Here is a 14,654-nt window from a genome sequence, read left to right on the forward strand (position 1 = left end):
GACCGGCAACTCCTTGAGAGATACACCTTTATTACCCACTATTGTTAGCCTCGCACCTAGCATAGTAGGTAAATGTTGAATGCAAAAAAGAGTAAAGGTACTCACTTGATTAGCCCTTGTGAGCTTAATGCTTTTTAAAACACATGTTTATATCCCATGGGATAAACGTTGGAAATGTGAAAGTGTTCTAGTCACTTTTCTTGTCCCTGGGACTCAGTATCTGACACCAATAAATGAGAGGAGGAGAGGTTTATTTTGGCCCATGGTTCACTTGGCTGGCTCCAAGGCAGGACACCTTGGCAGAAAGATATGGTGGAGGAGAGCTACTCACAGCATGGCAGACAGGAAGCAGAGGGGATAAAGGGAGGATCCAGGGAGGGAGATACACCCTGCCAGCACCCCTCGGGGTCCATCTCTTCCAACCATGCCCCACCTCCTAAAGCACAGCTACCTGTGAACTCATCAGTGAACTACTCCACCTATGATTATAGTGCCCGTATCATCCAAGCACCCCCCAAGCCCTGCCTGTGATCACACGAGGCTTTAGGAGGACACCTACATATAAACTGTTACCTAGATTCTTCATCCATAAAAAGTATCTTTCTCATTGAGTTGTGGTAAGAATTAAATGAGAGACATACGCTTGTATCCCTTGGATCAAAACACATTGCCTATTATTGAATGCAAGGACACAAAGGCAGATCAATCTCATCCTCTACCTTTGTTGCAATGGTGACTTTTGTGGTCCTTGCATTTGTACAGTATTTATTGCTTATTTCTCTACCCATTTGAACATCTTCTTATATAATTCAAGTAGGTCAATATTACATTTCCCACTTTTTTTTTGCATACAGATATTTGACTCATTTCCAAAATAAAACTGTCAAGATTATCAAGAATACAAGTTCTCCTGGACTTTGTCCAAAGAATGCTGGGCAGTCGTGGGTATCCTCTGAGTGGGAGACTCTCACAGGAGTTTTCCAGTTAATCTCATGTCACTTGGAACCAAGCAGAAAATTCTTCTGTTGTCCCAGGGTCCTGTACCATTTTTAAAAGAAAAGACTGACTTAAGATTTCCTCAAATTAGAAGTTATTTGGGAGTGGGGCCCCTGAGTATAGAAGAATTTGGAAGATGTGATTCTCTTACTTGGTTCTCCTAGTCATTCACAGAGCACTCATGTAGAAAATCTTCTAGTGTGAAAAAGCGATGAAAAACGTGAACACTACAACTACTATTTCCTTCACAGAGCACACACTGGAGCCACAGGGCCTGTTATAAAATATAGCCCTGATATCTGGGGCCTCTGTGCTTTGCAAGTCTCTGTGTGCCTCACTTTCCACAACCTTAAATTGAGGATAAAAACAGACCCAACTCATTGGGCTATTGGGAAGGTCAAATTAGTTAACATAAAACCCTTAGACCAATAGGTAGATAAATCACTCCATAAGAGCTGGTTATTATTATAAGAACTACTATTATTTCTGTTATAAAGATCCTTTAAGAGCCTATGGCAAAGGGTTATGGAAAGAGACAGGTAACATAGCAGAGGTTACGTCCTATGTCCTTTGGAGACAAACAGGTTAAAATTCAGGTTCTAGCAACCACTTGCTCCACAAACTTGAAAATCTTTATTTTCCAAAAACTCTAAACCCCAGTTTCTTCATTTGTAAAGACTGTCTTCATCACTGGATCATCATAACAATCCAAGGTACTGATGCAGGTGGGGCACCCAGCATGATGTTTATAATAACAGCCAAATTTCCAGTAAAATAATTGTCATTATTCATTTTCCAACTGGGTCTTCAGGTTCAAGGTCAACGTGCTTACCCAGCGCTCAGCAAATGCTTGCAAACGCCACTGCGATCTTTCAGTTTGCTTAGCAAATCTGCAATGAGATCTAAGGATAAAACTAAAAATAAAACATGCTAGTCATCGCCCTCACCTCCCAGCGGAGGGCATCTTGGTGACAAGTCACTCTGCGATGCACTTGGTGGCTGGTGATGGAGACTGGAAGGAGATGAAACTCTGAATCCCTGCAGCCCACTCTCCAGGCTTGCTTCTTTGTCAAATGTTTCCGAGGAAAATTTCTTAAATCATTTGAGCCCCAAACCCAGCATCTTTTGTGCATGACTGTGATTCACTGCACATTACAATGAAATGATGGGGAATACTATCTGTTTTCCCAAGACCCATTCATTTTCTAAGAATTCTTAGACTACCAAAGCTAATATTATGCTCAGCAAGAGATGGCTCATAAATGTGTCCAAACTTATTTTATGATGGGAATAAACTCACAAATGTACAAATGACTTCCTGTTAACAAAAATGACAAATGAAAGGGGTTAATTAAAAGATATAAACTGTTTTGCACCCATTTTGTCTTGCAGCAATTTTTATTGTGAGTAGCTATGTCTATAGAGAGACAAGAGGCTGGATAAAAAATCCTCTATTTTAAAGGATAGAGAAACTTCCTTAGCTACCAAGATGTTCACCTTCAGATATCACAAATAGGTCAGCCTCATCTTCTCTCAAGTTGTTTAATAGCATACTCGACAGGCAAAAGGTCATTTGGATTAAATTTAACACAGAAATTAAAACACTGTGGGTAATTATTCATACATTCATAAATAGAATGGTTCAAAAACCTCAGAGTTGTGCTCTGTAGCTATCAGAATTTCTTTCTGAACTCAATACTCTTGAAGTATATGACTATAAATCAAATAAATCCTATTCCACAAAGCCCAAATTAGAAAGGATTCTTGTCTTATTCTAATACAATGATCATTTGAAGTATATCCAGTATTGCCTCTCATTTATTACACAATATCTAATATCCAGTATCCAAGTATGTGCATGTGTAGATACTTTAAGTGTTTTAAGTTGATAACAAAGATTAAAATCTGCATTGCTATATATAACCTAGGGTATGTTTTTCCTCCAGGTTTTCCTATACATTAAATGTGAGTTCAAAGTGGCACTAATCTTGTGTTCACACACACACACACACACACACACACACACACACACACAAGTTTAACTTACACATTCCTCACCGTCACCAGAATTTGAGAAAAACAAAACCAAAGAGTTTATTATAGAAACAAAGGTGTGATTTCCAACACTTATTCTTGGTCTTCAGGGTTTATAATAGAAAATCAGAAGATTTCTTTCCATAAAGTGTGCACTTTAAAATTGCCTACTATAAGATCAAAACAAACTTAAAAAGAAAATTCTCCAACAGTCTACCGTATTATCCATTTTTAACAAAGTCATGGAAATAGAAGAAGACTGTAGAAGTTTAAAAAAGAAAATTTCCTGAGTTATAGTTTCAGACTGGATGGTCTTAGTCACAAAATATTGGTAAGAAAAGGAAGCAGTTTCCTGGGGAAAGAGAGCATATTAAAATCATCCTCATTATAAGCATAGCCCCAGAAAACACTTCAGCTCTCCTTGGCAGCAAGGCAAAAGTTTTTCAAATAAGGAATGGAAATTTCTCTAAGCATCTAGCTAAGTTATATATCATATTGCTGTACAGCAACATTGCCATTCTGTTGAGAGTAATAGAACGAATAAGCACCAAAGTACCTGACTACTAGGGAGGCCAGCTTGCAAAAATACATTGATTTGGGTATTCTTTTCACTCCATCATAGGAGGACTAGATGAGTTTGAAGTTTGGGAGTATTTCATAAAGACTGCCAAAGTATTTTAGGTCAAGCTGTAAATTTTCCCTGAAGTTCTCTTCCAAGATTATGCTGAGGACTTAGCAGAGAATCCTTCAAATGCTTCCAAGAGCAAACTCTAATCTGTTATGGAAAAAAATAAGTAAAAATTACATTTCCTTGCCTCTGCTTGATGCCTTCCCAAGGCTTGCTACCGCATGGACGACACACTGTTAAAGCGGAGAATTCAGGGAAGGGGTTGGGATACGGGAATATCATGGATGCCTTGTAGACACTGGCCACTATCTTCAAAGAAGCCTGAGCTCGACCACCTCTGGAAGTGCAAAGGAGTCATCCTACTCAGGGTTTGGGGCAGCCCTGCACCAAGTGAAGTTCAAATTTTTGGAGCCAAATGGGTTTGAGTTGCCATCCCCCCTCACACTCTGTGCTGCCTTGAGAATGTTATTTTCATCTCTCTGTGTCGTACTTCCTTGTCTATTAAATGACAATAATATCAAGATTGTTGTCATGGTTAAAGATATTAACAACACATGCGTTTGACAGGCATTATTCACAGTACCTATAGATCACAGACCCTATGATATGACTATCTCATCAGGGTCCCTTTCCCTCTTCTCAAACCAATAGTTCTTTAAGCAGGAAGTACTCCTATAGCAGGAACAGAATATGCCCTTAAAGCTCCCTCAGGCCTCAGGCATCTTCCTACATCTTAGAAAAGGTTTGTTTTTTAATGAGTACGTTCCAGGGTATTCATATGTACTAAAGATTCAGCCAAATCTCCTACCCACTTTGCATTTACAGTAGAAATAAAATTTCACACAATTTTGAAGTTGACACTCAGTGCCCATGACCCACTCAATGAAGGACTCTGGGGCTACACAAATTGAAGCAGCTCAGCAATTGTCAAAGGGAAAACTGGGTCTAATCCAGAGCTAGTGAGGATATCCCCAATCTCTTAAATATTCTTTCCTTGCGAGTTACTTCATAAACCAGCTCAAGTCTGCCTTTTCTAAGACAAAAATGAAAAACGCTTCATCTCAAGTTTCTTTGTAGGGATAGCTGAATCTCTCTTCTCATATCCAAACTTTTTGCTGAGAAATCTCTACAGGCATCTACATTTCCTCTTCACTTATCCACTCAGGGCATCCAGTTCTGCTCTCATCACCCGACTAAAACCACAGCCACTGAGCACCAGTGGTCTCCGGTTGCCTATTCCAGGGGCCAAGTTCTCTCTGCTGCACAGTACCCGGTACATCACATCATCCTACTGCAATGCCTAACCTCTTCAGCTCCTAGACCTTTCACTTCCTAATTCCTGGATCCCTTAATTCTTTCAAAATCCCTTCACTTCATATGCCTGATACTTAAATGTGGGCTTAAAGATCCATTCTTGGTTTCCTGCTATTATCACTTTACAATTCTCTGCTCAGAATTTTCATCATTATCTTTATGCTGAAGGTTCCCACACCCACAGTCCTACTCAGAATGTACCTTGGGGAGGCTTAGGGTGTTTTATTTACTCTACCTCTTTCATACCTAATACTCTTTGCTCTATTTTAGGCCCTCATCATCTCTCAAACCAAGGGATAGACCCTAACTAGTGTCCCCATTGCCAAGCCTGTAACCCTCAAACTGATCAACCTCACAGCAACTGCATGAACAGACAGGTCCAGCAGTGTCATAATCAATGTCAAGTGGAAGAATCACACAAACAGTTCTTTAAGAAGGATCTGTCTGCACCTTGCATCTCTATTTCTGCTCAAGCATAGATATCTAGACTTCTTATTGATGCTGAGAGCCAAATGATACCTTTCCAATACATTCTTTCCCACTTCATTTAAACAGCATATGCTGTTACAGTCTCTACCATAATCATAGATGCCTGTTTCCTCCTATTGGTCTATGGCTGTGCCAAGGCATGGACCATGACCCTGGTACTCCATGGACTCCAGGTACCATGTGTACTTTCTACACTAGGCACTTCAACTCCAATATAGTGCCTGATAGGCAGTATCAGTCAAATGCTTCTTGATAGAATGAAAATGATATCATATTATTAGAGCATGTTAAATATTCATGATGGTATGAGGTTATAGCACAATATTGCTTTTTTATTTTATTCCTAGCCTCAGATCCCCCCAACATATATAAATTTCCCACAGAGTAGGGGAGAAACCAAATATTCTGGCAGATATTACTGAATTGCAATCCTGTCCTCTGACTTCTCCATCTATCAGAACCCTATGCAAGGACTTCTTCCTAAGGTGGAAAAATATCTTTCCCTGCTTTTCCCCATCCAGAAGGGCACTACTGATACATCACACCTGAGTTCCTTAGAAACACCAGTTTTCAACAGCTAGCTCAAAGTCTAAAAGTCTTTTGCCAAAAAATACTTCTGAGACCCAGCAGGATTGCTCTCAAGGTTGTACCGGGATTGTTTGTGATGGCAGGAGATCAAGGCCCTGAGCAGCCCTGAGGATGAATAATCCAAGAGCTATTTGCTCACTGGCATGTCAGGCATAAAGCAGACCAGCTATCACCGAGGCAAGCTGAAGTGCTCCTTCCCCGTTATATCTGGAAATTATAACATAAGCCTCTCAAGTCTTTGAAGTTCTACGCTAGGAAGGACTGCTGAGTACAATTATTTCACTACAAGGAAACATGGCAAGAGTTTTTTATTTACGTATCAGTTTCAACAAAAGCATTAAAGATTGACCAAATTCACAATGCTTGTTGGAACTTCGTTCATTGTCAGGCACTGTGAGGATGATGTGATCTCTGTTCTCAGAGACATAACACTTTCCTGAGGTGATGGGATAGAGACCCAAATAAATAGACACAAATAAAAACATTTATAGGGTGGAAAGTGAAAGAGAGCCATAGAAAGGGAGGAAAGGGAGCAATTTATTTCACCTGGGAAATTTTGGAAGCTTTTTAAAAAAGAATTGGATCTTAAGGCATGGATAACATTTATAGTAATTAGCGTGGCATTACTGCAATGAAATATCCAAGGAAACTAATTTTAGAAAGAGAAAAGGCTTAGTTAGCTCACAGTCTTAAAGAGCTAATTTCATCCATTTGGCCCCATTCAATAGGCCTCTGGTATAGGTGGAGCATCATGGTTAGAATGCAAATAAGAGCAAAAGGGTTACATCTCCAGCTGGAGCTGAGTGACAGACAGGATGGCCAGGGCCTTGAAGTCCCTTTGGAGGGCGTGCCCCCAAGGACATAAGAACCCCCAAATGTTTCACCTCTTAAAGTTCCATCCCTTTCAAAATTCCCATGCTGAGGGGACCAGTCTCTTGAGGTATATGATAAATAATCAAGTACTCTGAGAACCTAAACATGAATATATGAATATATGATTGAATTGTTTAGGACATGCATAAGAGAATTTAAGGGAGAGTGGTAGGATAGTTGGCAGATGTGAAAATCAGGGTCAAGTCTGGATACTCAAGATAGGTTCAACTCTCTGCTGCCCAGACTTAATGGGATCCCCAAATCACTCAAATCTGTGAAAACCAAGTATTGTTTACTAAGAGACAGAAACAGGACTACTCCTAAAGTGACCAACAAAAGAGGTTCTGCTACTCCAAGAAGCAGGACTTCTAGTGAATATTATACCCAAGATGCAAGTCACAAAACACAGGAACTATAAGCTAAGAAATTTGAAGATGATATGTAAGCATAAAGCCTTATGGTAATAAATCATTTTTCATTCCCAACTTAATGTGCTCTTGGCTGACCTCTGCAATCATAGAAGGAAACATCCTAAAACTCATCAGGCATCTCACTGGGGATCAGGCCAGTTTCTGGATAGCAGTTTCCTGTTCAGCAGCTCTGTCTGTGTAGGGAGGAGCTCAGATGTCTCCCTCCTGGATGTTGGCCTTGATAATAGGGAGGGGGGCCATATACAGCTTCCACCCAGTGAAGCCACATAGGGAAGGAGGAGTAGAGAGATATCATCTGTCTTTACAGGTGAGCTCAAAGTGGAGGGGTCAGCAAGGAGAGCTCTGGAACCTGGAGTGGCTGGCAGGAAGGCCAAAGCCCAAGGGACGAGCCAAAGCTGAGAGGATGAGGGATCTATTTACCCAGGAGCTTCACATAAGGCACCACACTCATCAATAATAGAGTTAATTGATGCTGAGGCACCAGCTGTGCAGGACAGGTAAGTGGGGAGCAAGCTGGGAGTGAGGAAGAGGGATGGTGCAGGGAGTAAGGCATTTTTGACATAAACCAAGAATTCATAGAGAAAAAAATTACTAGCCCTTGGGAGAGACTGTCTACCAAGTGTGAAACTCAGCCTCATTCCTTCACACGTACACAGCAGTGAGATGTGGCTCGATGCTTAAACTAGAATCAAATGATAAGAAAAAGATTCTTCCTCTGGATGCAATGTAAAGCAAATGGCAAAACTATAGGAAAAGAAATACATGTTCCTTAGCTCTCTAGAAGCTACATGGGAAAGTTGTCTGAATTACAAGAAGTAATGTTTATAATGTTTATAAGATACAAATTTAAGAGCATGAATAGGGCCAATGGGTATGTAACTCAGTGGCAGAGTATTTGGTTAAGCAGGCATGAGGCCTTGGGTTCAATCACTACCACTGCAAAAGGAAAAAACAAAGGAATAACATCAGATTATATGTATAAAATTCTCACTATGCCTTTAATGAACTCTACACAACAGTCTTATGAGATAGTGAGATGGCTTTCATAGCTGAGGAAACAGAGACATGGACAGGATGAGACCACACAGCTAGAAAGAGCAGATCCTTAATTCTAACCCAAGTCAATCAGTGCAGAGTTCATTTTCACCATTAGGCATTAACTACTAAGCCGTAGTTCATGATAGGGAACAACCTGTGAAGGGGCAGAATGATCCAGAAGCATGCACATGTGCACGCGTGCACACACACACACACACACACACACACACATGTACAAGGATATTTTCATGGTTGGATGCTGGATTCATTCAACCAACAAATCCATCTAGTCAACAAATACTTATTGAGTATCTCCTATGTGCCAGGTCTTTTTCTATATTTGGAGGACTGTGGCCAGGAGGATCCCTACACATCTGGAAGAGCAAATGAATGTTACTCAATGTGGCATAAAAAGTAGTATTTTATGGGTTTGGTTGGCCCAAAGCACTGCATTTTGGGGATCCACACTCTTCCACATGTCTGAGCTATAATTAGATCTCTGATGTAGACTTTCCAACACAATGAGGCTGCAGAAGGCAGGCCCCAGCGAAGTCAGGATGTTAGCAGCAATGCAGAGAAAGAACCGGTGGAGAGCCGAGGAGGAGGCCCCGCCCCAGAGCTGCCACTCACTTGGCCCATGACCATGCCTGGCAGCTGTCCGGGCCTTCATGTACTCCTCTGTGAAAGGAGGAGCTCGTGCTGGGTGACCTCTAGGGCTCGGCACTAGGATCAGAGCTCCTAGGTAGAGCTGGGTCAGACCCACCATCATCCTTAAGTATACCATGCCATAGCCACGTTCAACCTCACAGCAGTCATATCAAGACAGAACCAGGGAAGAGCAAACGATACTTTAGGAATAACATGGCCAAATTTCTGGGGTCAGTCATTGCTCTGAGAGGCATCCAAGGAACATCCCAGACTTGTGCATCCCAGGCTTCCAGCTTCTATGCAGTGAGGATACGCTTCTGTCTGGAGAGCTCCGAGAGAATAAACTTGCAGATCCTGGTCAGAGAGACCGGAACTGTCTTATGGACCTTATGATGTCAGGGTGGGATGCTGAAGCAGCCCTGCACAGTCAGCACAAGGGCTGTCATCTGCTGGAAGGAGAGCACTGGCCCTCCTCTCCCAGGAAGGTCCCTTGGGCTCCTGGCCGGTGTTTGGCTCCAGCTGGACCTTGGGAAATATCAGGTGGGATTTATCACTGTTAATAATAACAGGCCCATGACCGAGTGCACAGAACTGAAACTCAAATGACCAAGTCACCACCTGAGGTTACTCAACGTGGCCATTTGAGGTTTGAGGATACTCTGAAGTGTCTGTTAAAGAGAAGGAACAAGTTTGGGGGAGGAAGAGGAGGTACCAGAAAGAGACACACCTGTGCACTTACAGGGAGACTGTGGCATGCTCTACCAAGTCTCCTGTCCTGCCCCTTGGGAATGTCAGACCCCATGACTGCCTTCTTAACTTGTATGCTATCTTTTCCCTCAGCAAAAAACTGTCCAAACGTTTCCTGTTTTAGGCAGCCTCACCATGCTTGACCCCTATTATATAAAAAGGAGCTCTTTCCTACAAGTGCTCTGAATTCTTTCTAACCTGCTCTTAACTGGACACATTTCCACATTTACCTCCCCCACCAGGTGTCTCAGCGCTTGATGGTGACACTGGGGACTAAACCCAGGGCCTTCACACTGCGCTCTCTCCCCACTGTTATTCTGAGACAGGCGCATGCTCAGTCATTAAGTTGCCCGGGCAAGGCTCAAATTTGTGATCCTCCTGGCTCAGCCTCCCAGAGTGCTGGAATTTCACCATACTTGGCTCTGCTATTCTAATTAAAGGGGTGTACCTGGATCTATTTTTACCTGCCTCCTTCCTCATTTCCTCCAATGGCTTCCTTATACAGTTACAGTAACAGGTACTAGGACATAATGTCCAAGAATGAGAGAGAAACTAAAACCCACTCAGTGACTAATTTGATTGGTAAGACTGTCTAATAATCCTCAAAGTATTCCTGCCCCTGCAGCTGGCACAAAGAAAATAGAATGAACAGTTTGAATTTTACTGGGGCACCACTGCTCAAAGGGGTTCCAATATTCTTTGAACTATGAATAAATAAAGGTGATTTTTATTAAAGACAGATGAATGAATAAAGAAGATTTGTATAACATAAAACAGATCCCTTATCTCCTAGATTTAGTGCTAACTTAGAAGTGGGTTCAAATTTGAGTCTGACATAATCTTACTTCCTCTGACAACCTAGGAATTTTATTTCCTACACAAAGCATAGCAGGAACCAGGAAGACAACATAACCATTGGCAAAACCAGAAAGAAGACATGATTGGCTCGCAGTGCTTGGTCACCTGCCCCCGTGCAGCTCCCAAGGCATCCTCTGTGTGGTGCATAACCCAAGCCAATCACTGCTTCAGTCAGAACTCACCTACTCTGCCCCTTAGAGACAGAGCACATTTCAAAATAGCTAGGGACTAGGGGACATTGGAATGAATCAGAGATGCTTAGAGACCTACTACTCTTGAAAAACCAAAGAGCTGTCCCTCAATTACAATTTCAGGCAGCAGGCGAGATATTTGAGACACAGAGACTACTCCAACTACCCCCAGATTTGATCCTCCTGAGATACAAATTCTAACTTGCAATTTAGTTTTTCAGACTTACCTCCCTTTGCTGGGCTCTAGCTTTGCTCTCTCCACAGTAAACTACCCTACTGACCAAGGACATACTGGAAGTGCCAAGTGTTTTCCAAGTACCTGTGGGTAAACTCTCTGCAATGAAGGACTTTCTATGATGGACTCAGCACATGTAGGTGGACAGAACCTATTTCAAAGGGATTCTACAGCAAGATGAAGTAACTTTGCAGAGAGACTTGTGAACAGCTCGCCAAGTTTCAGCCTAGGACAATTTCATTATCTTTAATTTACCAGCCTAGAAATAGGTCTATAAGGGAAATTCTTAGTGACAGCTTCTCAGCCAGCAGCCGCAGCAACGGGCACACTGTTACCTCACTGCCCCAGAGCCCGCAGTTGACTGTTAGGCCCAATTCTTGACCTTTGGAAAACTAGACCTATAACGACTGAAGCCTAACCTGTCTACTCCACCCTGGAGCACTAGGAGGAGAATGAATGAACTCTCCCCAGCCAAGCCAGTGGTCCAGTCCTGAGCCAGAAAGCAGTGGCTGTTAAAAAGAAAGCAGAAGGGAAAGCCACAGTGCCTCCATTATACTGTTAAATCGCAATCTCCTCTTCTGTAAGCATCTTCCTGTTTTCCCTGAAGGGCACTGTTTAACGGCCACACTGGTGAGAGGTGCCAGTTCAGCAGAGCACTTCCTGCAGGCCTGGCAGGATCTGGTGCGCAGCAGGCTGTGGCATGCCCACTGACCCAGAGGCAGGCTGGAAGGGGGTGTCCTGACGCCGGGGTGGGTGGCTCTGGGATTCAGGTGCCTCATCTCAGGAGTGATGCTGATTTCTTTTTTTTCAAGGCCACACCAGAGCGAGGCATGCCAGGAGCCTAGGCACAGGATTTAATGAGTGATTCATTCTCAGGATCATGCAAGTGGTTCCTTATCTTAGTCCTGGCCCTGCCCACAGTGTGTGTGTGTGTGTGTGTGTGTGTGTGTGTGTGTGTGTATGCGTGTGTGTAAACACATCTTATGGGAATCTAGAGTACTCAGAGTATAGTCCCTTGACCAATAGCAGTAGCAGCAGGTACTTGTACTTGCAGGAAATACTCAGGCCTACTTCAGACCCATTGAATGAGAAGCTCAAAGAGCAACACACCCACCAGATGATCCTGCTGCAGCTGAAGTTGGAGAAGCTCTGCTAGAGAATAACACTCTCCAAAGCCAATCCCATGAAATATAGGGCAATCTCTCAAAATGCTTCACACACAACAGGGAAAGGGGTGGGGGTGGTAAAGTTAAAGGGCTTTTCCTAAAGCTATGAGCAAGGCAGGAATCCCTGATAAGAATCAAGAATTGGTTCTTCCCATATACCTCCAAGTAAACTAGTAGTTAAGTGATGACAAGTGTTGGAGATAAAGATAACTACTGAATTGGCTTCTTCCTTTAACGGGACAGCTCAGGGTTGGCTACTCGGTGACACCTTGAGACAAAGACCAGCCATTTGAATATTTGAAGACTCAGCTTCTCACCTCTGCAAAATAATACTGTGTCACCTCCCCATGAGGGTCAGAGAAGCTAAAAGGAAGCCTGGGCAGATTGAACCATGGTGACAGTTCGTACATCCTACCAGGCCCTCTGGGCTCTATTCTTCACCAAGGAGCCAGAAGGGACAAAGTGAGGACAACCGATGGAGAGGGGCCTTAGCAGCATTCATTTATGGTGCTGTCTCTTAAAGGAGGGCGCTTTGCAGTCCATTGGTGACCCACGGCAAGCCTGCCGCAGTGGGCTGTTTGTCTCACCGCGAGCTCATGCATCAGCCTCCTAAGCGGTGGGGACACAAGTGAGAGAGGAAAGGAGAAGTGCAGCTGGGTACTGGGAACCAATTTTTTCCCCTGTGAAAATGAAGGGTGAGACATATCCCCTACATTTGAATTCTGTCACCGAAACCCAAACACTGGGGAGTAGTGAGGCAAGAACCAATGCCCTCGGGCTGCACCAGCTCCTACAGCAAGGTGGAATTCCTTCCTTTGTCCAGGGTTGCATTTATACAGGAGGAAGAGGATGAGGATGGAACCAGGCAGCAAAACTAGTACCTGTACTGGGGGGAAGGGGCAGGTCTGAGGACTGAGGTCCCCTCACAGAGGCGGGGAAATTTTTCTGCCAAGCTGTATAAGCAATAGTGGCTGGATTTCCCCCTTCACCCAGGTATCTAAGGACCAGCGGGGCTGACCACCTGCAGGGGGCACCTGGCTGGCAAGCGGCCTTTCTCCTGGCCTCAGAGAGTGCCTGGCGGGTGGAGGTGCTCAAGCTCCCACCCACGGGCCAGGTACACAAAGGCCACCTGGGCCATCCTGCAGCACAGCTGAGGGGTGAAGGCGGACCCATGACTCACACTTCTCCTCCAAGAGGAATTAACTCCAAGATAACCTTGTGTATGCGCTGAGGGGCGACTGGGCAGCCGGGGCAGGCAACCAACAAAGAAGAAAGTTCATCTCGCACCCTTTCACGGGGCCCCTTACCTTCCTCGTTTAAAATCCAGGGCAGAAACGCTAACACCGAGTCGAAGCCACACGTGCCCTCTTCAAAGGCACAGGAGCCAGCGGGCAGGTCAAGGGCACCCGCGAACTGCAGGGCTGCAGGCACAAAGCGAGTTTCAGTTCGGAGCGTTAAAACCAGCACGCCCCCCCCCCCACGCACCTGCTAAAAGCGCGGGAGGCCCGGCGAGAAGGTGCCTCACCTCCCCGCGCGACCCCATGTGCACCCGCATCCCAGCCCGGGCCAGGTCCGGGAGCGGAGCGGCTGCGGACTAGGACCAGGAGGAGGCACCCACCGCGGCCCAGCCCAGCGGCGCGAGCCGGGCACCCGGGCGGCAGGAGTGAGTCGCGAGAGCGCCCCCCGGGGGTCTCCCGGGTCCCGGCCTTACCTGTCGCCAGCAGCAAGACGCCCCTTAGCAGCATGGTCGCCTCTAAGGACAGAGGACTGGCAAGGGATGCAGGCTGCCAGCCCGCGGGGACCGGCTGCTCCTGGCGAAAGGGGGCGTGGGAGGAGCGGGCACTGCGGGCCGGGCACGCAGGAGCGCAAAGGCACAGCGAGCTCCAGGAGCTGCCCAACTTTGCAGAGCGGGCGGAGGGGACGCGGGGGTGCGGGCGCGGCCGCGGCCCCGGCGACAGCGGGCCGGCTGGGGAGGAGACAGCTGCACGCTTCGGGCAGGCCAGCCACCGCTGGGAAGAGCAGAGGTCGGGCACGCAGCGCCTTCGCCCGGGACTTCAGAGCTTGGAGCAGACCTCTTGCAGACGCCTGGAAGGGGCAGGCCTTCCAGGAGTCGCTCCGCTGGGCTGGGACAGAGGCGCCTGCCCCGCCCATCCGCGGTGGGAACCAGCTTATTTCAGGGACCAGCCTCTCTGCATCTGGCGTGTCAGTCCCGCAGGGCTCGCCCTAATTTTAACTTCGTCTCCCCAAATTGGAAGACGGTAGAATTTTCTTAGGACAGCCTAAGGAAACTTTAGAACTCCTGGTGTGGACTAAGCTGTGTATCTGAGAGTTTCAGCTTTAATGGGTCAGTGTTACTAACATTGGAATATCTCTCTTTCTCTCTTTCTCTCTCTCTCTCTCTCTCTCTCTCTCTCTCTC

At 45.1% G+C, this 14,654-nt stretch overlaps 1 protein-coding gene across 1 annotated transcript in view; it reads right to left on the reverse strand.

Moving 5' to 3' along the window:
* The window catches only part of Mamdc2 (MAM domain containing 2), a 180,824-nt gene extending 166,504 nt beyond the window's left edge, over positions 1-14,320 (reverse strand). Inside the window, exons 1-2 of the mRNA XM_005388556.2 lie at positions 13,948-14,320; positions 13,544-13,657 (exon numbers count right to left, since the gene is read on the reverse strand). Coding sequence (XP_005388613.1) covers positions 13,544-13,657; positions 13,948-13,981 — 148 coding nt within the window. The 5' untranslated portion in view covers positions 13,982-14,320. The remainder of the gene's footprint in view (positions 1-13,543; positions 13,658-13,947) is intronic.
* Positions 14,321-14,654: the final 334 nt, after the last annotated feature.

Source organism: Chinchilla lanigera, unplaced genomic scaffold, assembly GCF_000276665.1.
Source record: "Chinchilla lanigera isolate Chin_1 unplaced genomic scaffold, ChiLan1.0 scaffold00033, whole genome shotgun sequence".
NCBI lineage: Eukaryota > Metazoa > Chordata > Mammalia > Rodentia > Chinchillidae > Chinchilla > Chinchilla lanigera.